General features: G+C 35.7%; 1 protein-coding gene across 13 annotated transcripts in view; it reads right to left on the bottom strand.

The window, feature by feature from the left end:
* Camk2d (calcium/calmodulin dependent protein kinase II delta) overlaps positions 1 to 25,518 on the bottom strand; it is a 352,869-nt gene that overhangs the window by 48,733 nt on the left and 278,618 nt on the right. For all 13 annotated transcript variants that reach the window (XM_033760056.1, XM_010633832.2, XM_033760058.1 and 10 more), the window contains exons 8-11: positions 18,296 to 18,379; positions 4,176 to 4,270; positions 1,146 to 1,268; positions 335 to 418 (exon numbers count right to left, since the gene is read on the bottom strand). In XM_033760056.1, coding sequence (XP_033615947.1) covers positions 335 to 418; positions 1,146 to 1,268; positions 4,176 to 4,270; positions 18,296 to 18,379 — 386 coding nt within the window. The remainder of the gene's footprint in view (positions 1 to 334; positions 419 to 1,145; positions 1,269 to 4,175; positions 4,271 to 18,295; positions 18,380 to 25,518) is intronic.

Below are 25,518 nucleotides of genomic sequence, written 5' to 3'. Positions count from 1 at the left end.
TTTTTTTTTTTTTTTTTTTTGTAGTTTGGTTTCCTGACAGTCCCTAAACCTATCTCTCGGGAGTTTGGGGCAGTCCTCACGTGTAGGCCAGATTCAGGTTCACAAACTGCAGTCATTTTCTGCTAAAGAGAAACCAAAGCACATGCTTCCACGCTGACAAGAGCTTCACCTCACGGTTAGATTATGATGCATATTCCATTTCCTCAAGACCCAGTAAAAAAACTAATAATACTGAGATCTACACATTTAAAAGCTTTTGTTAAAATTCTGAGAACAATGGTTTGCTTGTCACCCTGCCAAATCACGCCCCCCTCAAAAATGTAAACTCTGTTACCTTTAGTTTTCGTCTAGCATTAAATTTCTTCAAGCAATCAACAGTCTCCTGTCTGTGCATCATGGAAGCAACAGTAGAACGTTGCTAGAAGAAAAGGAGAAAAAAAGGGGCTTAACTGAAGGTACCTGAAACATACCAAACATAACAGCATCCTTGACTTCATCAGATCTCTGTATTCTAGCACAAAAATATGGAAATAATGCCACTAATTTATCTAATTATATTTATTGCAATAAATCTTGAGTCAAAATTTTACTGGACTGTCTTTCATTTACTTGATACTATATTTATTGTCCTAACATTTGACACTCACTCTTACAAATTTACTGAAGTTTTTAGACTTCTCACAAGTTTCCTACTGTTTTTTCCTTAGTCCTTCTAAAGTGTATTCAGACTTCTATGGTCATCTGTTTATGCTACTCTATGCTGAGCTTTCAAACTTCATAAATGTTTCTAAAGCTGTCTAATGATAAATAATTGAATTTTGTTTAATTTTTTCTTCTGGGATGCATTCAATTTTGGTGTTATTATCCTAACTTTTGCTCATAAGTCTGTCAGTAATTCCTATGAGGAATTCTCATTCCTTGTGTTATTGTAGACAATATTTACTAAGCAGTCCATGTAGATCAGACTTTGGTACAAAAAATGATGTCTTTCATCATTATAAAATTCACTTTCTTAAATATCTTGTATCAAAAATGCATTCATTCTGAGTTTCATATTTCTGGAAGAATTACTTTAAATCTATGAAAACAATGTTAAAGAAGGGTTTATTTTTCATTCTTTGTGTGGTTTTTGAAGGATTACTTACAAAGATCCATGGGTGTTTCAGGGCCTCTGAGGCTGTGATGCGTTTGGCAGGGTTGATGGTAAGCATTTTGTTGATAAGGTCTTTGGCTTCAGGAGTTACTGTGTCCCATTCTGGTGATGGAAACTTCAATAATATAAATTTATAAAAAATTTAAAAATAGATACAGTAAAATGGGGAAGAACCAGCTATATTAGTCATTTTCATAAGTAGTGAATTTCTTCATAAATTTACCTTTTGTATAAGTTAAATTTTATCCAAAATCATTCAGTTTGGATATCTTCCTCCCTCCATATGTACAAGGTCAAATATTAAAGACTGATAAAGGGCCACAACATGTACCAATTTGTATATTATATGTAGTAAATACATTTAAAATTTAGAAAAATAAACTAAGAATATTCAGTTCCTTTCAAAATAGCTTTGCTTTGACCTGAAAATGAATTTTTATACAATCTTTTCCAAAGTCAACTGCACAACTCAATAAAGGCTGCATGGTTGTCACATATGTTAAAGTCATTATGCTAATGTTCAATATGGAGTATCATATACTTTTACAACTCATGAGCATAAGAGCAGAGATAATAATAATAAAAAAAGCTTTGATTGCCATCTAAAACTGACACATTAATTGTGGCTATATAAAGTGATGTAATGAGAAGAAATCTGAGGCTACTGGAATTTCATCAGGATTTCTCCTTAACACCTAATTACAAATTTCACCAAAGTACATGAAGGCAAGCAACTCCCATCACTTCCATTAATAATCCATGTTTGTATTAATAATCACACAATGTACTACTTATTCTCCCTTTCTTGACATTGTTTTTTGTTACTAATCATTTAACCTTACTTTCATATAATTAGCATATTTTATAGAAATAATATTCTTCATAAGATAAGATGTATTTATATCACAGTAGTTGCTACATGGCAGAATATCAGGTTCTTTTCCAAATTCAGGAATTTTTACAGATAATCTTGATAAACAAAGCCATCATCATTTGTTATGGAATTCAGTGAGCCCCTTTCAGTAGTTATAGAATGGGCACTTATGAACCAATGGAAAAGTGAAAGTTCAGAAAAATGACAGTGACTCATTAAGACCTATAATTTTTGCCAGTTTAAGGGATGGGATTTTTTCATTTTAGTAGTTTAGTTTTGGCAGCTGGAAAACCTTGCTGACTATCCCTTTTGAAGACACACTCACAGCTGTGTCTGAAGATAGAGCATGTCTCCCAACAGCAACAAGAAGGTGGCCCTTGTTGTCAATTTTCAGATTTCCAGAAAGCCACCCTCTCCATTTACCCGCAGTGAGCACAGTGCATCTGCAAGGCTGGGTCAGGCCAGAAGGGCTGAGTTTTGTCTCTGAAAATAGTAAATACGCAAGCTGTGACCATGTAATCATGGCTTGGTCCACTTATTCATGGAAGGGAATGCTTCAAAATTAATAGATTTTAAAGTTCTTAATAACTGATAGACACAACCACCTAAACTGAGTATTTTAACAAAAACACAGACAAGGTTGTGAAACCTAAAAGAATAGAAATATTCTTTTTTTATTCCTTGTTTATACCTAATTACAAATTTTACCAAAGTACATGAAAGTAAGCACATCAAGCCTTTAACATGTGCTCAGAAGGTGGATCCAGCACTGCTTGCTCTTCAGTAACCCAACTTAATAATTTCATGGAAAGCAACCCCGCCATTAGATTTCCAGAAAAATGTATACAGTGAAGCCCAAGAAAGTGGTAAATTGTACTTACAGAAACACAGCTACTTGCTATAGAATTGATGTTTTAGTCAACAATGGACTCAGTACATGACAGTGATTCTATAACATTGTGATGAAGTTGAAAAATTCCTATTGCCTAGTTTGTCTTTGCCATCATAATATTGTAGCACAACACTTTGCTGATGTTTGTGGTGATGCTAATATAAATGAATCTACTGAACTGCCAATTATACAAAAGGATAATACATACTATTATGTGCAGTGCACAATACTTGATATTGATATTTAACAACTCTGCTACTGGTTTATGTACTCACCCTACCATGTTTTTATTGTTATTTTAGAGTGCATTCATTTCCTAAAAAAAAATGTTTACTGTAAAGCACTACACCTCTTTACTGAAACAACAGCCTCATAATCTCATCCTACTGCATCTCTTCATTATATCAAGAGTCTGCATTGAGTGACTTACTTATACCATCAAGGTTCATTTACATGTACTCTATGGTGCTTGCACAGTGACAAAACCATCCAAGAATGCATTTCTTAGAAAGCAATTCTGTTGTTAAGACATATTTATCTAAGAGAAAAAATTGTATCAGTGAATAAAAAGTTATCAAGAGAAAGTAGGTAAGTTAAGATTAAGACCTAATTCATGAGTGTGTGTATACATTTCAAATATTCTAATTATAAATTAAATCATTTTATTTGATACATGGATCATTGCAGTCTTACTGGTATATAGAAACTATGTGACAAACTAATAGGTAGTAATCATTTCTGAAGCAGAAATATTTTAAAACACACACACACACACACACACACATATATATATATAATACTATATTAGTAAAGCATTACTAATCTGGATCTAAATTGACTTACATTTCAAAGAGGAAATTACAATGGAATTAAATAAATGTATTTTACTAAATGACAATAAAATATCACAAAACAAATCTTGAACATCCTTAAAGCAATCATAACACAATATAGCACAACATATATATGTAAAGAAATAAAACAAAAAGCCAGGCCTAACTTTTATATTTTAAAATACACTAAAATCTGAAAATTTTCATAAGTAAAGTCTTTCCTCAGAGATCTCAAATTCCTTCCCTTTCAATCTTAAGAGATAGTGAGCTAGAAGCAAATACTAAATGGATTACATGTTTTGCATTTCTTTCTCTTTCCCTAAGTGAAAAGGAAATAACGGTTGAAAGAACAATGAAAAATTTAGCTCTTGGTCAATTAAACATCAAACCCTTATCTAAGAGACATGGGCATTTATTACATACATCATATGCACCAGCCTTGATTTGCTGGTAGAGTCTGTGTTGGTCCTCATCCCAGAAGGGAGGATACCCCACCAGTAGAATATACAGAATGACACCTGGAGGAAAGTAGCAGATTAACATAATGTAAGTTATACAGACAACAATAAGTCAAGTGTCACTCATCCACAATGATACTGTAATAAGTTCCTGTGATCAAGAACTGTAACAATGTATCATCCCCTACCTGGACCATGAATTGTACAGAGGCAAGGCAACAGCTAAAAATGAAAATCTCCTGTGAATCACTCACAGGAAAATGGATACATATTGAGGTTATACTCTTAAATGAAATAAATAAGTCACATGTGTAAACACCAAATACTTTCTCTGGTGTGAAAAACTATAATTGTAAATGAGATCCTAATGGTATAATTGACAGTGTGAAATAGGAAGAAAAGGGTTAAAAGTGTGGGGGAAATGGGAAGGGGATGGTAGGGGAAATAAGGGAAAAATGTGAGAAAATGAAAAAAATGGAAATAAAGTTTTTGTAGAGGAGGGGGTGAAGGGAGGGGAGGGGTGTGGGGAGAAAATGAGAACCAGAACCTGTCATGTAAAGGTACAAGAGCCCAGTAATGAATGTAACTGTACTGTATACCTAAAATGTACCAATAAACTCAATGAGGAAAAAACAAAAACAAAATCTCCTACGATTTTGGTGACATGTTCTTTGCCTTCCTGAACTCTTGCATACAGACTCTGTGTTAGTTATCATATTAATAAAAATCTAACAGGTTATTTATTTCTTCATAGTCTTTTTGTTGATAATTAAGAAACTCTGTGGAGTGATGATATCCTGATTATATTTTCATGCTCTAAATAGCCAGGGTCCCTGATTGTGGATAACATATAAAAGTGTAATACCCTTTTCACTGAAACTGCACTGTTTCCCAATAAACATCTGGAATTAGACTGTTAGAAAAGTATTAAACAGTCATAACTGAGACATTTTTTTCCATTCTAAAGTTCGGCTATTTGTTCTTCTCAAATTTACTTTCCCTTTACTCAATTTTCCGAATAATTAATTGGCTCCCCATCATTCCCTAAAGGTCAGACTCCTCTTGAAGGTTGCTTACCACTCTGTGCATGGATTTCAACTTTTTGACATATTTCAACCCATTGCTGTTCATTTTTATAGTGGGTCTAACTGTTCCATCTCTGACCAGTGTAAGGGTCCTTATGTTGAATCCCAAGCCCTGCTAATAGAAACCCAGTAGCCTCTGACAGTTCCCCTTCCTCTGAGATGAAATGAATCTCCTGAGTCATCTGTACTTGTTCTGACCCAGACCTGGAACAGGCTGCTCATGCAAGAAGTTCTAGTTCCTTTCAGGTGTCAATGGTGTGCAGAGGGTAAGGCTGGGTACTTACATACTCTAAAACTACAGCTTTTTTCAACAAATAAATTAAGAAATGAGATGGGGAAGACAGAGAGGGAGAGGAGTAGAAAGTACATAAAAAGAAATTTAGGCTAAAGAGTAACAAAATTGTGATACAAAAAATTAAAGAGGAAAAATTAAAATATTATTACATGTTAAAGTCATCATTAAAATTATTATCAATTATTATTTTTAAATGAATCATTTTCTTTATAGATGTTTGGTCAGAATGTTTGGATTTCAATAAAATAATCTTAGGTGGAGGAATAAGTGGGAAAGAAGATGAAATAAGGTTAGCCTTTAGTTTACTGCAGTACAGTGGTACCTCAGTCCACAAATGCTTCTATTTGTGAATAATTTGGTTCACAAAAAAAGCATTTGGCAAAATGTTTTTGTCTGTGAACTGTACACCAAGTGACAAACATGACCATAGCCATCTTCCCTTCATAAACATGAACATGGACATCTTTTCAGAATCATGGAACAAATTTTTTGTAAATCAAAGCATCATTACATTCTCTCCTTCTGCACATTAAAATTTTCCATAATAAACAGTTAAAAACTATTTTTGACACATTTGATTTCATGTAACTTCAAAAACACACTAAAACTAGCTTTCATTATCTTGTGTGTAAATTTGAATTTGGTAGATACTAGAGATGTTTGATTAATAAGAGTTTGCAGAAGCACTCATTAGTGATTAGGTAGAAAGACTTCATTATCAAGAATATTAAAACCCGATTTAAATAAAAACCGATGTTAGAAAAATGATAAAAAGTTCCTAAAGGTTCTTGTTATAAAAGAAGAGACAATGAAGGAAAAATGAACGAAGTTAATGGAAAGTTAACTGAATAATCTAATCACGACATTTACCCTTGGCAAGAAAGGGGTACTCTGAGGTCCTGTAAAGGATACATGTGGAGGTAGGAAATGTACCGCTAACTCCATGAGTGATAAGCATGACTTCCTCTTGTCCTGCTCTAACACCTTAAGCAGATATTATTATGCAATTCAAATAGGGCAAGTGTTCAACTAATACACTCTCATCTGAAGACCAGCGATGGTGCTCGCTTCAACAGCACATATACTAAAATTGAAGACCCAGTGATGGGTAGAACAAAGGTTGGAAGATCAAGGACAGTGGGATATGAAGTCATTTTCCAGAGGGTGAACTGTCTATGCCATGCAGTGGAGCAGGCAAACTGCCAGGTTTTCTGGTACCACACAGAAATGAATGTCTGGGCCCAAACTCTGTGTGAGACGGTTTGGTAATGGGGTTAAAGAGGGACAGCTGCTGAATAGGATGGCTACTATGTAAGAACAAAAACATCATGCTATCTGTTCTTTTATTTTTATAATAAATGTCAATGACCCCCATAACAGGTGGTACAAATGCCTGGCAAGATGTCGTCTAGGGACCACCTGCAATGGGTTCAATGCGTGAGTCCCATCAAAGTCTATGTGTTTGAAACCTTCATCCTGATGTCATGGCAAGCAGGTGGAGCCTCTGGAAGGTAAGTAGGCCAGGGGGATGGAGTCCTTGTGAATGGGATTAGTGCCTTTATCAGAAGAGATCAGAGGGCTAGTTGAGCTCCCTTAATGCCATAAGGATACAATAATAACTTGGCAGTTGGTCCCCTGAAAAAAGTGTACACCAGCATCTGACCCCACTGGGCTGGCTCATTTACCTAGCCTTCAGCCGAAGGCTAAAGGAAATTGACTTTCCAGGGTCTTGCTGCTTAGTGTTAGTTACATCAGAATCATCTGGCAGGCTTGTTAAAAGGCAAATTCCCAACCTCACCCACAGAGGATTTTTCCCTGTGTCTACTGTGTTAAAAAACACATATTATATTTACACATATAGTATTAAATTGTATATGAGAGACATAGTCTTACTGTATAGTTCAGGAGTGTTAAGTACTTTTCCACTATTGTGAAGATCCCCAGAACTTTTTCATCTTAAAACACTAAAACTCTAAACCCACTAAACACTAATTTCCCTCCCCTTCCCCCAGTGCTTGGCGACTACCTTTCTACTTTGTTTCTGCAAATTTCTATGGCTATTTCAGAACTTTCATATAAATGCAATAAAACAGTATATCCTTTTGCAATTGACCTATTTTCAATAGTATATCCTTGAGATACATTCATGCTGTAGCATTGATAAAATTTCTTGTTTTTAAGGCTGTATGATATTTTATTATATGTATATGCCATGTTCTGTTTAATCCATTCATCTGTGGAAGGGCTTGTGGGCTGCTTTCCCCTTTTGGCTCTTGAATATACAGCTGTTATAAGCATTGGTGTGCAGACATTTCTATAAAATCCTGTTTTCACATCTTTTGGAATATATACCCAGAAGTGAGATTGCTGGATCATGTGACCCCTACAAACATCTATTCAATGGTTCTGGGGTGGGTCACAGGAGGCCAACATTTTGAAAAGGACTTCAGATCACTCTGAGGGATGGGGTTGGTGGTTCAGTTAAAAAAAATGGAAGTTAGAGAAATTACATATACTAACTCAAGAGATTTAAGACATCATATAAGTTCAGTGTGAGAGGACATTAGGAAAGATTATGTTTGGGAGCAAGGCCTCATAGGTTAAAGACTGTTGAAGATGGAGTGATACAGGGTGACATGCAGAAAGCCTAATTTTGAAGCATGTCTGTGGTGGCCTGTGGTGGTCTACTGTAAGGTAGTTATGGGCCTGGCAGTAGCAACAAACTGTCCAGTAGGCTGGGGCTTTCAAAATGATAAAAGCACTGTATTGATTTATCCCAGCTGGAGTATGAAAAAGCCAAGCTCTAAAAATTACACGACTCTTAAATCTAAATTCAGTATGTGAAAAAAGAGGAACATTCTATAGTATTCTAAAGATTTGTCTGAGGCCCTCATTCCGTGATGGTTAATAATTTATTGCCACTGATAACTGCTCTGCTGATATCTAGACACTGAAACACTAAGATGACATATCCGCACATTTTTCCAGGTTGGCTGGCCTCCCTGTCTTCCTCTCCCTCCCTCCCTCCACCTTTGCTTGCCTCTTTCCTCCCTCCCTTTCTTCCTTTCCTTTTTCACTTTTCTTTCCTTTCTTCCTCTTTCCCTCTCTTTCTCCTTCCATCTTTTTTCCTTCTTTCATTTCTCTTTTCTTTTGTTTCTTCTCTTTCTTGCCAAACTACTGAACAAACTCTGCTAAAAATCAGTGATCCAGTGACATCCATGAAACTTTGTTCATCCCAGTGGGATTTATGGAAGTAGCTATACATACAAGAAAGCCATCAAAATCAATTCACTGTTTTTCGTGGCAGAACACAGGGCTATGTTCTTGCTTCATTAATATCTATTATTTACTATTATATCTAGTAATAGACTCATTCCTTTCCAAGGCAATAACAGGTCAGTCCATACTCTGTGTGAGTTACCAAAAGCAAGGTAATGGGGGTATTTCAGATTTCCTGTGCGCAGATAATTGCATGTTCCTATGAACAATCATATACAGACTTCTTTGTTGTCACCATACTAATGCTGTATTTCACTCTGCTCTGTGTCAGATGCCAGAGTCACAAAGAATCTTCTATAATGAATGCTTATAGCTTAATTCACATAGACACTAACTGTAAGTCTCCTAAATGAACTGTTTTGCATTTCTTTTTTATCTGAGCAGTGTCATGTTTTACCATCCAATCTAGTGTCTACTCTGCAGAAGAAGAACTAACAGGCATTTCCTCCAAATAGGTGGCACTGGAATATTTAATTGGAATGTCATAGTGAGCTGGGTGCTTCACAGTGTGTTTCTAGGCATATGACTGAAAGATGCACCTGGCCTCTAAAGAAAATTGGAAATTCCTCATATATCTTGAAGTAGAGCTACCACTGGATCCATCTATACTACTCTTTGGTATATTTGTAAAATAATTCAAGTCAGCCTACATCAGAGATAACTGCACACATATGTTTACTGCAGGACAATTCAGCAGACAAAGCTATGGAAACAGGCTAGGTGCCTGTCAAGAGAAAAACAGATTTTTGAAAATGTATTATATTTACACAATGGAGTATTCTTCAGTCATACGGAAAAACAAATCATGTCATTTTCAGGAAAATAAATGGAACTGGAGATCATCATGTTCAATGAAATAAACCAGACTCAGAATGTGAAATATTTCATGTTTTCTCTCTTATGTGAGGCCCAGGGTGGGGGTAGAGAAGACATGAATGTGAAAAGACACTGTTAGAGAAGAAGGGAATAAGGGGGAGAGGGAAAGGTTAGGAATAGAAATAAAATGATAAAAGAATGTTACATGCACATACAAATACATCCAAATGAAACCACTTATTCTGTGTAACTAATATGCAAACTAATTTAATAAAAAAGAAAAAATAGGAGCTGGCAGTAAATATATACTTTAACTGGGTCATGTCATCACAAAGGGGATCCAGCTGTTTCATTTTGTGGTAAGGATAGATAACAGTAAAGCAAAAGGTAGTTTTAGTCACAGCACATTGGACTTTAAATTTGTCAGCTTCCCCATGCCTCTAATTTCCATGGAGTCATTCATGAGGTCTGCGCATGCATGTCTGAGTGTATGCATGTGTGTTTGTATGTATACATGCATGTAGGTATGTATATAGTATCTGTCTGTGCATGGAGTATTTACAGTTTTTTAAAGAATGTCACATGCATGGCTCAGACCACAAGCAGGGAACCAACTCCACCTATCTTCCTTCTCTCTTCCAGCCAAGAAAGTTAGTGCTTCTACTCTATAAGTTATCTCATATTTCACAAATAGGAAATCTCATTATTACATGATGTTGTATTATTTGAAAAAGTTCGATATACACATTGTATTAGGAATTGTACTCAAAAAGAAAGACCCACAGTCCATGTAGACTCAAATTTGCCATAGGAATATTAAACCTGAACATCACGTGCTTGGTAAATCTAAGGTGGTGGGTCTAAGGCGAGGTATGTCAGAGGTTATCCCTGCAGATCCAAAGTGGAGGGGGCAAGTGCCTGGACTTCCCAGGATAGTCAAGCTTTACCACTTATTCTGCCACACAGTTGAGAAAAATCTCTAGTATAAAATTATCAGTTTTTAGGGTTTCTTTTTAAAGGATCTGATATTTCTCAACATCAATAAACTTTATGAAAAAAATGTTAATGTGAAAAGCAAAAAATTATTTAAATTCTTCGAATGCATAAAATGTAATTCAAAAGCTGTGAAATTTGCCCTCAGTAACATCTTTTACAGAGTAAAAGAAATGAAAGAAGATACTTTTAAAGTGAAAAAAAGCAGAGAACTTGGTATTCAGATGATCAGATGAGGGGATGACAATCATATCATTAATGCTCAGTCATCAACTAAAATTTGGTTTTAAAGTTTATAAAAGAAGGCTACTTAGGAAGTATCTAGAAATTTTATTTCTAAAAAACCCACTAGTATTCTTAATAGTAGTAATACTATAATACACTAATAGTAACAATAGTAGTAATAACTAATACTTATTTTATTAAACATCATTTTGGCAATCACATGAGGCAAATACTATTCTTATGTCCATTTATAAGATGCTAAGATTGAGGACTAATTAATTTGTGCTATGTCCCAATCAGTCAACGAAGCAAGGAACAGGGTGTCTTCTTTACACAGCACCTCCTACCTTCACAGTGGATGGAATGCAAGGATGAGAAAAGGTAAAAACTAGGAAGGAAAACAGGAAAATAAAAGGGATGGAGACAAAAAGGAGGGGAGGCTGGCAAGACCTGACGATGCTGGCCAGTAAAGGATAGGAAATGACTGTTAAGGCCCCGTGAGTCCTCGGTCCCTCGTCACTGACCAGTGCCCACTGCTGTACTCCAGAGTGTCCAAGCTCCAAATGCACTGCTTGACCTATATCCCAACACATCATTAAAACATATGGCTCCAGTATGTTAAAATTTTTTGTAAGAATATGATTTAATCTATAAAAGCAATCAGCGTCTGTCTCTCAGATCACTTTGCTACTTTTTAAGAACATCAGCAGAAACAGATCCATGCTGGGAGTGAATTTATTGCAAGGGAATTATATAAACTGTCTAACAGGAGCATTTAGTTCTGGGTAGGAGTGTTTTTTTTTTTTCCTCATTGAGTATACAGGTACACTTTATGTATACAGTACAGTTACATTCATCATTGCTCTCTTGTACCGTTACACAACAGGTCTTGGTTCTCATTTTTTCCCCAAACCCCTGCCTTCCCTTCACCCACCTCCTCCCTTCCCCATTTACAAAAATTTTATTTCTATTTTTCCATTTTCTATTTTTTTCTTTTCCCTTATTTCCTTCCCCTTCCCCTTCCCAATATCCTCACACCTTTAGCCCTTTTCTTCCTATTACACATTGTCAGTTAAACCATTAGGATCTTATTTATGATTATAGTTTTTCACACCAGAGAAACTATTTGGTATTTACACATATGTGACTTATGTATTTCACTTAAGAGTATGACATCAATATGCATCCATTTTCCTATGAATGACTCTAATTTCTCATTCTTTGTGGCTTAGTAGTACTCCATTTTATAGAAAAACCACATCTTCTTTGTCCAGTCTCCAACTGATGGGCAAATGTGCTGCTTCCAAGTTTTAGCTATTACAAACTGTGCCACTATAAACATAGGTGTGCATATATCACTGTGATATGACTCTTCTAATTCTTTTGGAAAGATACCCAGCAGAGGGATGTCTGGGTCAAATGGAACCTATAATCCTAGTTTTTGAGGTATCTGTATATTGATTTCCATAGTGGTTGCACCAGTATGAACTCTCACCAAAAATGGAGAACAGCTCCTTTCTCCCCACATCCCTGCCAACATTTATTATTGATTGATTTCTTGATAGCAGCATTTCTTTCTAGGGTGAGGTGAAATCTCACTGTTCTTTTAATCTGCATCTCTCAAATGACCAGTGATGTGGAACATTTTTTCATATATTTACTTGTGGCTTTTACTTCTTTCTCTGAGAAATGTGTGTTCATTTCAGATGCCCATTTTTGAATCTGGTCTTTATATTTTGAGGGGGCTGATTTTTTTGAGTTCTTTATATATTCTAGATAATAGTCCTTGGTCTGAGGAGCAGCTGGTAAAAGTTTTTTTCCCACATTGTAGGTTGTGTCTTAGTTCTGTTGATGGTTTCTTTTGGAGTGCAGAAGGATTTTAATAAGATGAGATCCCAGTTGTGTCTTTGTGCTAGTTCCTGTGCTACTGAAGATTTATTCATAAAGTCTTTTCCTATGACAATGTCGTCAAGAATTCTGCCTAACATATCTCCCCGCAAATTTAGTGTCTCTTTTTTTAATGTTTAGATCTTTAATCCACTTGGATTTTAGTTTAGTGCCAGGTGAAAGATAAAGAGTCCAGTTTTAATCTTTGGCAGGTAGAGATTCAGTTTTCCCAGTACCAGTTATTAAAGAGGCTATCTTTCCTCCAGTGAGGATGGTTGGCTCCTTTTTCAAAGATGAGGTAGCTGAGTACATCTGCAGTTCTTTCTGTATCTTCCAATCTATTCCACTGATCCTCAGGTCTGTTTCTTTGCCAGTACCATGCTGGTTTTTATCACAGTGGCTTTGTAGTCTAGTTTCAAATTGGGAATTGTTATACCCTCTGCCATGTCTCTGTTGCCTAGGATAGCTTTTGCTATTCTAGGTCTCTTCTGGTTCCAAATGAATTTTTGGATTCTTTTCTCTAGTTCTGTGAAATACACTGTTGAAATTTCAATCGATATTGCATTGAATCTGTATAGCATTTTTGGTAGTATGGCCATTTTCACTATGTTGATTTTTCCTACCCAGGAGTAAGGGATATCTTTCCATTTTCTTATATCCTCTTCAATTACTTTTAAGAGTGCTGTAGTTTTCAGTGTAGAGATCTTTTGCTTCCTTCATTAGATTAATTCCTAGATACTTCATTTTTTTTGGATGCTATTTTGAAAGGAATTGTTTCCCTAATTTCTCTCTCAGTGAGTATTTTATTTGTGTATAAGAAGGCTATTGATTTCTCATTGTTGACCTTGTACCTAGCTACACTGCTGAAAGTGTCAATTAAGGGTAGAAGTCTTTTGGTGGAATTTTTGGGGTCTTCAATATAGAGTATCATATCACCAGCAAATAATGACAGTTTAACTTCTTCCTTTCCTATATTTATTGCTTTAATTTCTTTCTCTTGTCTAATTGCTGTAGCTAATGTTTCCAGAACTATGTTGAAGAGGAGTGGTGATTGTGGGCATCCTTGTCTTGTTCCTGTCTTCAACGTGAAGGTTTTCAGTTTCTGACCATTTAATATGATGTTGGCTGTTGGTTATTCATAGATAGCTTTTATTAAATTGAGACATAGACCATATATTCCAATTTTTTGCACGGTTTTATATCATGAATGGGTGTTGAATTTTGTAGAATGCTTTTTCTGCATCTACTGAGAGAACCATATGGTTTTTGTCCTTGACTCTGTTAATATAGTGCACTACATTTATTGATTTACATATGTTGAACCATCCTTACATCCAAATAAATCCATTTTGTTCAGGGTGTATGATATTCTTCATGACCTTCTGCATTCTGTTTGCCAGGATCATATCAAGGATTTTTGCATCTATATTCATTGGGAAGATTGGCCTGTAGTTCTCTTTTTTAATTGTTTCTTTCCCTGGTTTGGAAATCAAAGTAACATTTGCTTCCAAGAATGAATTTGGAAGTATTACCTCTGTTTCAATTTCATTGAAAAGTTCAAAGAGTAGTGGCAGTAGTTCTCTAAATGTCTTGTAAAATTCAGCAGTGAGTCCATCAGGTCCTGGGCTTTTCTTTGTTGGTAAACTTTTAATTACAATTTCAATTTCACTGTAATTGGGGTGTTTAGCATATTTTTATCTTCTTGATTCAACTTTGGTAATTCATAAGTTTCTAGAAATCTGTGCATTTCTTCTGTGTTTTCCATGTTATTAGAGTAGAGGTTCTCAAAGTAGGTATGCGTGATCCTCTGGATTTCTGCTGGTTCTATTCTGACTTCACCTTTTTATTCCTAATTGCATGGATCTGAGCCTTTTATTTTTTGAAAAGGTTAGCTATGGGTTTATGGATTTTATTTATTCTTTCAAAACACCAACTCTTCAATTCATTTATTTTTTCTATCATTTTGTTAGTTTTCATTGCACTGATTTCTGCTCTAATCTTTATAATTTCCTCTCTTGTATAAGCTTTGGGTTTTTCTTGCTCTTCTTTTTCTAGGAGCCCAAGATTCATCATTAGGTTGGTTATTTGAGCTCACTGTGTCTTTTGTAGTGTGGACATTCACTGCTATGAAATATCCACATAGAACTGCTTTCATTGTGTCCCATAGATTGCTGTATGTTGTATTGGCATTATCATTTATTTGTAAGAACTGTCAAATTTCTTCTTTAATTTCCTCTGTGATCCATTGATTGTTCAGGAGAGTGTTGTTCAATTTCCATGTGTTTGTGAAGGTCCTATGGTTTCTTAAGCTATTGATCTCCAGCTTGATTGCACTATCATCTAATAATATACATGGGATAACTTTGATTCCTTTGAATTTATTTAAATCTCTTCTATGAGATAGTATGTGCTCTATCTTGGAGAATGATCCATGTGCACCCAAAAAGAATGTATATTCTGTTTTTTGTGTGTCTATAGATGTATATTAAGTATAAATGTTCAAAAGCTTGGTTCAGTTCTATATTTTGTAGTTGATTTTTTGTTTTGGTGATCTATTTGTGACAGTGGAGTATTTAGGTCCTGCACTAAAATTGTATTAGTTCTTATTTGGCTTATCATGTTCCTTAATATTTGATGCATATATATTATTTTTCTTTTTTTTAATTGTGTTTATTGGTACATTTTAGGTATACAGTACAGTTATATTCATTATTGGGATCTTGTGCCATTACACGACAGGTCTTGGTTCTCATTTTTTTCCCTTGTCCCTCCCCTCCCTTCAACCCCCTTCTTCCCTCCCCATTAACAAACACTTTATTTCCATCTTTTCATTTTCTCACATTGTTTTTCCCTTATTACCCTTCCCCTACCCTTCCCACATTCCCTACACCTTTAGCCCTTTTCTTCCCATTTCACAAAATCAGTTATCTCACTAGGGTCTTATGTACTATTACAGTTTATTCACACCAGAGAAACTATTTGGTATTTATACATGTGTGACTTATTTATTTCATTTAGGAATATTTCCTCAATATGTATCCATTTTCCTATGAATGACCCTAATTTCACATTCTTTATGGCTGAGTAATATTCCATTTTATAGAACAAACACATGTTCTTTATTCAGTTTCCAACTGGACAAATGGGCTGTTTCCAAGTTGTATATTACAAACTGTGCCGCTCTATACATAGGTGCGCATATATCACTGTGATATGATTCTTTTAATTCATTTGGAAAGATACCCAGCAGAGGGATGGCTGGGTCAAATGGAACCTCTAGTCTCAGCACTTTGAGGTATCTCCATATTGATTTCCATAGTGTGCACTCCCACCAACAATGGAGAAGGGCTCCTTTCTCCCCACAACACCACCAACATTTGTTATTATTTGATTTCTTGATAGCAGCTATTCTTTGTGGGGTGAGGTGGAATCTCTGTTGTTTTCATCTGCATCTCTCGAATGACCAGTGATGCATATATATTTATGACTGTCATCTCTTCCTCTTGAATTGTTCCCTTTAGAAGGATGTAGTGACCTTATTTGTCTCTCTTAATCAGTTTTGGTTTGAAATTTACTTTGTCTATGAAGAAGAGAGCTACCCCTGTTTTTGTTTTTTTCCCTGGGCTTCTGTTGCATGGAGAACTGTTTTCCATCCTTTCACTTTTTCTATGGGCTTCTTTTTCCACTGTGTGTTTCTTATATACAACATTGTGTTGGATTTTGCTTCTTCTTCTTTTTTTTTTTTTTTTTTTTTTTTTTTTTTTTGAGACAGGGTCTCCCTATGTAGTTGAGACTGATCTGGAACTCACTAGGTAGCCCAGGCTGGTCTTGAAATCACAGCAATCCTCCTGCCTCAGCCTCCCAATTGTTGGGATTACAGGTGTGCGTTACCATGCCTGGCTTGGATTTTGCTTCTTAATCCATTCTGCCAGTCTATTTCTCTTCTTTGGTGAATTAAGGTCATGGACATTGATGGTTATAAATGACATGTACTGACTTATTATTGTCATGTTGTTGTCCCTTTCTTCACTCTTTTTACTTTTTCCCCCTCTCCCTTTAGTTTCTTGCCTTGCACATTTGATTTGCTCTATTGGGCCTCATGGCGTTGTGACCTTCATTGTCTTTTTCTAGGATATTGCTTAGAATTCCTTGTAGTGCTGGTTTGGTATTCATGAAGTTTCTCAGGTGTTCTTTCTCATGGAAGTATCTTATTTCCCCATCCATTTTGAAAGAGATGTTTTGTAGGATAAGTGAGTCTAGGTTGGAGGTTAGTTTCTTTTAGGACTTGAAATACCTCACTTCAGGCTCTCCTTGACCTGAAGGTTTGTGTTGAAAAGTCTGCTGTGATTCTTTTTTTTTAAAATTGAGTTTATTGGTACATTTTAGGCATACAGTCCAGTTGGGCTTTCCTTTGCATGTCATTTGTTTCTTTTTTTCTTACTGCTTGTAGTATTTTGTTCTTCCGATGAGTCTCTGGGATCTTGATGTAGATTTTTTTATCATGGCTAGTTGGAGTTCTATATGCCTCAATTATCTGTATGTCAAATTCTTCCCCTCTGTTTGTGAAATTTTCTGTCAAAAATTCTGTGACCAACTTTTTCAAGTCATTTGTATTTTTCTGGACAGGAGTGTTTTGAAACAATGCTCCCAGGAAAAGGCATTTTAGGCTTCATGCTTGGAAGACACAACTTGTGGCACATGCAAGATCTTTTTTTTTTTTAAGTGTCTTTTAAAATAACAGTAGCTATTTGCACTTTAAATTCCTAGAAAACCTTGTTTGCCTCTCCTACAATTCCTTAATGTTAATATATTCTTATTTTACAGGTAAAGAAATCAGCTCAGATATTAAAAGCTAGGGTCAGTGGGAGCAAAGTAAACTTGAACCCAGATATGGTGGCAACAAACACAGTTCCCTGGTCATTACTTCTGAAAGCCTAAGAGTTAAACATTTTAAGGGTAAACCCAGGTTTTTGCTGCTACAGTTATAAAGCTGACAAGAAATATAGTGTGGAATAATTCTCACTATGGAGTAGTGGTGGTACATTTCTTTACCTTAAATAAAAAAACTAAACACCAAATCTAAAAAAGTTACTTTTTGAACCTATAGGTAAAGTCATTTATCAACTTACTCCAGATTAGCTGACAAAAAACAAGGATGATGAAATCTATCTGTAGCACCTCAAAGCCAAACCAGGAAAGTTACATATTTATTTATAGAGCAGCAACAATGACACTGTTAAGAACTTAGAGGACTAAGATACACTGATAAGAGTAAATATATTTTTGAGAACATTCTATAGTATCTCCTTTATTTCAGTCTTCTACCTACTTGAAGTATATTTGAAAGGTAGAAATTCCATTATAAAGATTAAATTAGGAATTTTCACCATTATATATTTTTGAATCCACACAGGATGCTTTCGACGGCTACAAAATACAGATTTAGTCTTACAGGATAAAGACACTGGGATATTACAAAATTTACTTGAAAATATGATTCCTTACCACATGCCCACATATCCACAGGCTTCCCATAAGGATCTTTACGTAAAACTTCCGGAGACAGATATCCAGGGGTACCAGCAAATCCTAGGAAAAGCAGATGTTCAGGAGTCAGTTCTAATGACAAAATCATCATGAAGTAGGAAACTAAGAAAGAAAACTTTTAGCCAGGTGAGGTGGTGCACTCCTGTAAAACCAGCACTCAGGAGGCTGACCCAGGAGGATCACTGCGAGCTTGAGACCAGCCTGGGCACATAGTGAGTTCCAGTTCAGACTCAATTACATAGTGAGACCCTGTCTCAAAAAACAAACAAACAAACAAAAATTTTCAGGGGTTTTTCTTCTGATATGTTCTTTTTGTCAAAATAGAACAAGGAAGGTTCCCTAAGTGTTAATAAAAACTAGTTTGTCTTTGCAGCTATATCAACACTAGTCTGTCCTGTCCTCTAGCTTATTTGGAAAAACAAAACAAAACAAGATAAAACTTTTCTCCAGATACAGAGGCCAATCTATTGTGCTGAACAGTCACTGTATATATTCAAGGCCACTTTTGAATAGCAATTTTTATTGTCACTTATATGAGAATTAAAACTAAACCTGAAAAGAAAAAGATTAGAATCTCACAAAAAGTGATAGCTTTCATGATACCTAAATAACTATTATAATAAATAATCACCTATAAAATATGAGAATATAAAAAGAGATTATAAGGACAAATTTAAAGCAGATTTTTCTGTAGGGAGTTTTTAAAGTGTCTACTGGGTAAAAGGCAATGAGGGTGTGGATAAGACAAAAAGTAACTGAAGAACTCATCAGGAGAAGAAACAAGCCCAAAATATATCAAGGAGTTCAATGTGTACTAATAAATAATCAGGACATACTAGTAACTGGCAAGGAAAGAAAAGACTCAGGAACATTCAGATGAATCATTATTGAGTATGCACCAACTAGACTTTCAACTTGGGACTGGTAAGAGAAGCTAGATGTCAAAAGAAAGCTTCACATTTATATAATAAGTGTAAAATTAAAAAAAATTATACTTCAGTAAAAATCAATTTATAGCTTGAATCCAGAGTAAAATTTTCATATTTCTGAAAATATTAGTTTTTCAAATAAAAAATTATTTGAAAGCAGAAAAGATAAACTTTCTCATCTGAAAGATTTCTTGAAAAGCAGAAACAAAAACCAGGAAACTCTATTTAAAAGTTAGTATAATCAGGAATTTCTTCAATCACAAATCATTCACAAAGCATTTCATATATTTACTTTGCTTCTGTGATAAATCTAATAATTAAAATCAATATGTAAGTGCAAATAAGATATATACATCATATGGTAGTTACTTCTCTGAACAAAATTAGATCAGAAAGCAAGGCAAAGAATTTTTGCCACTTTTTTTTTAGTTGTTGTTTTGAAACAGAATCTTGCTTATGTGGTCCAGGCTGGCCTTCAATTCACAGTGTAGTCCAGCCTAGATTCAAACTTCACAGTGATGGTTTTGCCTAAGCCTCCCAAGTGCTGAAATTACAGATATACACCATCACACCTGGCTGTATGTTTTTAATTTCATCACATTTTTCTTCCTTTGTTTTGAGAAACATGACATAAAATGAGAAGGGACTCCAAGGTAAGGTCTATACATTGCAGTCTAAGCTTTACATGGATTAATCATTAGTGCACTGGAGGTTCTTAAGTCTGGAGTTTGCAGACTATGTGAAGGTATGGTGTGGAGTCCAAGCTTTTCTTGTAATGTTACACCTGCCCTACCATACACTCTACCCATTTAATGCCTTGTCACATGAGACACAAAAGGAACCCAATGAAAAATGGATGCGAAAGTTCAGCCAAATCCAACATCCCAGAGGGCACTTTCCAGCCCCTCATCAGCTGATTTCTCCTTACTCACATGTTTGGCTGTCCCTCTCAGCTCCTGGCCCATTGATCTCTCTGCACTCTCTTGACACTAAACTTTTCAATCTCACACCTGATACTATTTTTTCTTTTATTTGAATTTCTGTTTTTCTAACAGAGGGTGGCTCTAAATTAGGTTTGTCTTTGAACTTTCCTTAAGATGTCTACAGTTCTCAGTGATCCATTTTCACTCTGAATTTCAAGCACTCTTTTCTATGTCATCTATGTTCTCCTACATAAAATTAATAAGTTTTGTGTCTTAAATAACTTAAAATATATTAGCAAGACTAGGACATGTTAACGATAGCCTCCTTAGAGAAGATAGAGAAGTCACTACATGTAAGAAACAAAATGATCACTTAAAATACAAATGGTTAGTTATTGCCTTGAAAGACTAAAGTACTAAGTGAATACTTCTTCACTCATTCTTACTTGGAACAGCTATCTTATGAGCATGAGGAGGTCCTGCTCCTGAGAACACTGAAGTACACATTCCATGCATGGGTGCTAGGAAGCAAGCTACTATCCTATGTGGCCTCATAAACACAGAAATGCTAGGGACAATTGGCAAGGCCTTGTTTAGTGGGAGAATAAATAAGTAAGAATCTAGAATTATTATGTCCTGTGCTATTAATGTGAGAAATTAATGAGAGCTCACCTTCTTTAGAGATAGCATAAATTTATACTCTAAAAAACAAGCAGGAACATTAAAACAAAACAAAAATAAACCAGTATTATTTATACTTACACTTGGGAATGTATTCATTTTCCACCCTGCTAGGGACTGAACTCAGGATCCCACACATGCTTGGCATGTAACCTACCAGTAAGCTCTAGCAATATGACCAGGCTTATTTTGGTACTTTTAAAAAATAGCCTTAAAATTTAAAGTAAGAGATATAAAAGTTACCAAAGCAAGACTGTGAAGCAACACTGCAGTTTTTTCTTCCTCTTTTCTTCCTTCCTTTTTTCTACTCTTCCTTTCTTTGCCTGCCCCTCCTCAGTGCCAAAAACATGTTAGAGAGATTCTGAAAATATTTCCAGCTCCATAGGATAGTAGGCTATATTTGGATATTTCTCTTTTATGATTTTTTTGGCCATCTTATCAAATGTAGTGACAGAAGGTTTCACTTTTGCCCTTACTGGAGTGTATTCAGAAAGATCAGAGCCAGGAAGTGAAAAGTGAATAAGGGAAAAAAACAATCATATCTGGGCTTGAAAATTAAAATTTAAAAGAAAATACAGTGAACAGATTTTTTTTGCCTGTATTATTTATTATATTGCTTTACATACATTGTATATGTCTCTTATTTGTAATATACCTTGCTTTTTTCAAATAAAATTATGTAAAAGCCTGAAGCTCCAGAATTATAAGTCATGAAAAGTCCTGCTCTCTTCATATTAAAATAACAAGGCTTCCCACCCCCACCCCAGTCTGCATCCAATGGAAGTTGGAAGGTGGAGGTCTGGGACAGCTGTACAGAGATCCTTTTGTGCTCTGGCCAAATGGTGAGGAATGGTTAGCCACACATTTACCCCACCCTCACCCCAGCCTGCATCCATCAGAAGGTGGAAGGTGGAGGTCTGGGACAGCCATGTAGAGATCCTTTCTCACTCTGGCCTGCCTCAAGCCAACTGGTGAGGAGTTTGCCACATGGGTGCCCCTGCAATATCACCCCCCTGCTCTCAGGCCTCCTGATTATGCCAGTTCTTGGATCCACTCTGAAAAGGCACAGGCAGTTATAAAGGTAATTTTTCGGAGTTCCAGAAGATAAAACAGAACTGAACAACTGCAATAAAGGCACATCAGATTTCCATAGTTGGTAAATTGGAGAGAGTACCACCTTCCATCAGAAATTTGAATATCTTCAGAAAAAGGGTAGAGGGAACCTGTAGTAGAACCTTGCAGAGTTCAACCCTGCAGGAGGTCAGGGAGCTCAATTTAGGCCTTGTAGCCCAAATTCAGCCTGAACCTCAGGGGTCAGGCAACAGCTAGCTGATACTAAAGGACTTAGTTCTGCACATGGCCGTGCACATTGTCTATTATGACAGCAGAGATATAGTCTGAAAGAGGTCCTTTAAATTCTTTTTCTTTTTTCTTTCTTTATTCCACTCTGCAAATTCTTTCTTTTTTCTGTCTTCTTCTTTCAACTCAATCTCTTGCTTCCCCATATTATTGTTCATTTCCCTTTCTGTTCCTGTGCCTGCCCTAACTTGGATTTCTTCTTTTATCATTTTTTCTTCATTCTTTACTTTCTTTTCTTCTCTTGTTTTTATTCACTCAATGGTCAATAGTTTCAAAGTAAAGTGAGCCCCTGTTACTATTAAATTGTTATATACTTGTCCTTATTCTTGCACCCTGTCTTTCATTCTCATCTTCAACAGTTTCCTAAAGTTTATGTGGTCATCCTGTGTCCTCTGACTTCACTAGAAACCTTCTCCAATTCTTCTGCCTATCTATTCCTCTCATCATAACTCTGTCTAAACCCTCATTCTAAAGGGAAAAGAAACTATTTTGAAGAGTTTATTTATTGTAAACATATTTTGGGCTACTCTTTGATTTTGATTTAACTCAGATGGTTTAAAGATGATAGATTAATGACTAGCACAATGGTCAATTTGTAAGTTGTGCTTGATCATATAGTGTTGCTGAGTGTATCAATTGGGCTAAAGGGTTGTGATTGATTTAATGAGTTCTCCTTTCTGATATTAAGAAAATATGAATGTCTATGAATCATTAGAGACTCAAAAGCTAAAGTTTAACTATATCAGGAAGATTTAATTAATAAACCAGGAATTAAATCAAGGACAACCCAACAACAAAAATAAAAATGAGGAAACACTTAAGCAAGACATAAAGAGAGACTTCCAGTTCACTAATGGCAAACTCCAGTGAAAATGAGTTTGAAAAGTCTGACAGTAAACCACGAGGACAACCCTGAACTAATAGCACAGGAAGTAACAAAACAGATCAAGCAGGATCTAGAAAAATTCAAAACAGAAACAATTTCCTACATAACTATAGATATGGTGAGGACAGTGAAAACTGACAAAATGAGCTCAGGACCATTACAGAAACCATGAAGGCCCAGCACAGGAAAGAAATGGAAACCATGAATGCCCAACATGGAAAGAAATTGAATCTATGAAACAGATTCAAACAGATATCCAAGACATTAAAATTTCTATTAAACATTTTTGAAACAGGATAATGAATGTGAAGGTAGAATTTCAGATATAGAAGACAGGACTGCAGTCAGTGACCATGAAAAGAGAGGTCTCTTAAAATCAATAAGGGATAATGAGAAATCAATCGAACAACTCCTATATGATGCAAAGAAGCATGACACAAGACTGATAGGAATCTAAAAAGTAGAAGGAGAAAATTCAAATGACTTTAAAAAGTTGGTCACAGAATTAATGACAGAAAATTTCCCAAATAGAGGGGAAGAACTTGACATCCAGATAAGTGAGGCATATAGCACTCCAACTAGCCATGATCAAAAAAAATCTATACCTAGACAAATAATAATATTCCAGAGAACTAACAGAAGAACAATATACGTCAAGCACTTAGACAAAACAAACAAATCACATGCAAAGGAAAGCCCATCAGAATCACAGCAGACTTTTCATCACAAACCTGCAGGTCAAGGAGAGCCTGGAGGTACTTCAAGTCCTAAAAGAAAACAATCTCCAACCTAGACTGACTTATCCTGCAAAAAATCTCTTTCAAAATGGATGGGGAAATAAGATACTTCCATGAGAAAGAACACCTGAGAAACTTCATGAATACCAAACCAGCACTACAAGGAATTCTAAACAATATCCTAGAAAAAGACAATGAAGGTTACAACACCATGAGGCTCAACAGAGCAAATCAAATGTGCAAGTCAAGAAACTAAAGGGAGAGGGGGAAAAAGTAAAAAGAGTCAACAAAAGGACAATAACATGATGATAATAAGTCATTACCTATCACTTATAAGCATCAATGTCAAGGGCCTCAATTCACCAATCGAGAGAAACAGACTGGCAGAATGGATTAAGAAGTAATATCCAACAAAATGTTGTATATAAGAAACACGCCTAGTGCAAAAAGAAGCCCAGAGGCTAAAAGTCAAAGGATGGAAAACAGTTCTCCATGCAACAGGAGCCCAGAAAAAAGCATGCGTAGCTATCTTATTCGAAGACAAAGTAAATTTCAAACCAAAACCGATTAAGGGAGACAAAGAAGGCCAGTATATTCTTGTAAAGGGAACAGTTCAATAGGAAGAGATGACAATTATAAATATATATGCACCAGAAGAGGGATGGCTGGGTCAAATAGAACCTCTAGTCCCAGCTCTTTGAGGTATTTCCATATTGATTTCCATAGTGGTTGTACTAGTCTGCACTCCCACCAACAATGGAGAAGGGTTCCTTTCTCCCCACAACCCCACCAACATTTGTTATTGGTTGATTTCTTGATGGCAGCCATTCTTTGTGCGGTGAGGTGGAATCTCAGTGTTGTTTTCATCTGCATCTCTCAAATCACCAATGATATGGAATTTTTTTTTTATATATTTATGTGCTGCTTTTATTTCTTTGTCTAAGAAATATCTGTTCATTTTAGATGCCCAGTTTTGAATTGGGTCTTTATATTGGTAGGGACTGATTGTTTTGAGTTCTTTATAGATTTCAGATAACAGTCCTTTGTCTGAGGAGTAGATGGTAAAGTTTTTTTCCCACATTGTAGGTGGTCTCTTAGTTCTGTTGATGGTTTCTTTTGCAGTGCAGAAGCTTTTTAATAAGATGAGATCCCAGTTATTGATTTTTTCTGCTAGTTCCGGTGCTACTGAGGATTTGTTCATAAAGTCTTTTCCTACGACAATGTCTTCAAGAGTTCTGCCTAACTTATCTTCCAACAAGTTTAGTGTTTCTATTTTAATATTTAGATATTTAATCTACTTGGATTTTAATTTTGTGCATGGTGAAAGACAAGGGTCTAGATTTAAGCTTTGGCAGGTTGAGATCGTTTTTCCAACACCATTTATTAAAGAGATCATCCTTTCTCCAGTGGGGATGGTCAGCTCCTTTAATAAAGATGAGGCAGCTGGGTACATCTGAAGTTGCTTTTGTGTCTTTCAATCTGTTCCACTGATCCTCAGGCCTGTTTCTTTGCCAGTACCATGATGTTTTTATCACAGTAGCTTTGTAGTACATTCAAATTGGGAATTGTTATACCTGCTGCCATGTGTCTATTGCCTAGAATGGCTTTTGCAATTCTAGGTCTCTTATGATTCCAAATGAATTTTTGGATTCTTTTTTCTAGTTCT

Source organism: Fukomys damarensis, unplaced genomic scaffold (genome assembly GCF_012274545.1).
Source record: "Fukomys damarensis isolate Sample0158 unplaced genomic scaffold, DMR_v1.0_HiC HiC_scaffold_38, whole genome shotgun sequence".
Taxonomy (NCBI): Eukaryota; Metazoa; Chordata; class Mammalia; order Rodentia; family Bathyergidae; genus Fukomys; species Fukomys damarensis.
The sequence above is the reverse complement of the archived record's forward strand: the minus strand, read 5'-3'. Positions and strand labels throughout refer to the sequence as shown.